The sequence below is a fragment of the Haplochromis burtoni genome, unplaced genomic scaffold, assembly GCF_018398535.1.
Source record: "Haplochromis burtoni strain Fernald_Lab_line unplaced genomic scaffold, NCSU_Asbu1 Contig_364, whole genome shotgun sequence".
Lineage (NCBI taxonomy): Eukaryota > Metazoa > Chordata > Actinopteri > Cichliformes > Cichlidae > Haplochromis > Haplochromis burtoni.
The window spans coordinates 8,943-9,959 of record NW_024582725.1 but is presented as its reverse complement, the minus strand read 5'-3'; the positions used below and the strand labels follow the sequence as shown (position 1 = coordinate 9,959).

Below are 1,017 nucleotides of genomic sequence, written 5' to 3'. Positions count from 1 at the left end.
TTGCATATTTAAAGATTTTTATTTAAATTTCTCCATCTGCTCTGTTAAGTTGGTTTACAGAAATGACCTTGGTGGATAATTTTAATATTGTAACTCTGCCATTTAAGGTCATCAAGTGCAAGGCAGCAGTGGCCTGGGAATCTAGCAAGCCTCTGGTGATTGAAGAAATAGAGGTAGCCCCACCCCAGGCCAATGAGGTCCGCATTAAGGTAAGAAGCAGCCGGCTTTGATGCTCTTGTATGCATGTATGTTCTTTACGCTTTTCTACAACTAAACTCCTATAATCTCATTCAGTGCTTCTTTTACCGTCATATTTGCTGTAGATTGTGGCAACATCTCTGTGCCATTCAGACCTGTACTTCCTTTATGAGAGTCTGGACAAATCGCTCTTCCCAACCATCCTCGGTCATGAGGCAGCCGGCATTGTAGAGAGTGTTGGGCTGGGAGTGACGGAATTTCAGCCAGGTTTGTTTGAGATTGTTTAACATCTAAAAATATGCTTATTTGCATTTTGTGCAAGAGAGAAATAAGACTCATGTCAATCCTGTGTCTAAAGTCTGTAACAAATCTGCAACAAAAATGCAAGCAACTATAAGACAAAAAGGTAATGTTTCATTTAGTATTCTTTTCTGTACAAGAAATTTATATTTTAGAATTTTAAGGATATTTTATCTTGCAGTGTTTTGAAAACAAATTCATGCTGGAATGGATGGAGTTTAAAAATGTTCAGACTTTCATAATTTGTTCATACGCAAGGTCAGAAACACTTCTAAATTTGTTCATGGAGCATAAACAAGTTAGGTGCTATGTGAAATGTTTGTCATCCTCTGTGGATGTGAAATGTTTGACAGGTTACGTATGGATTTGTGTATACATGCTGTAAATGAGGCTCAATGCTTTCTGTCTTCCAGGAGACAAAGTAATTCCTCTTTTCCTACTCCAGTGTGGAGAATGTCGCTTCTGTAAGAGTCCTAAGACCAACCGGTGTGAAGAAGCAATGTGAGACTCATTTCATGC

At 38.4% G+C, this 1,017-nt stretch overlaps 1 protein-coding gene across 1 annotated transcript in view; it reads left to right on the top strand.

The window, feature by feature from the left end:
- LOC121811916 (alcohol dehydrogenase 1-like) overlaps positions 1-1,017 on the top strand; it is a gene marked incomplete in the record, with an annotated part of 14,446 nt that overhangs the window by 12,232 nt on the left and 1,197 nt on the right. The window contains 3 exon segments of the mRNA XM_042228912.1: positions 108-209; positions 324-465; positions 912-999. Coding sequence (XP_042084846.1) covers positions 108-209; positions 324-465; positions 912-999 — 332 coding nt within the window.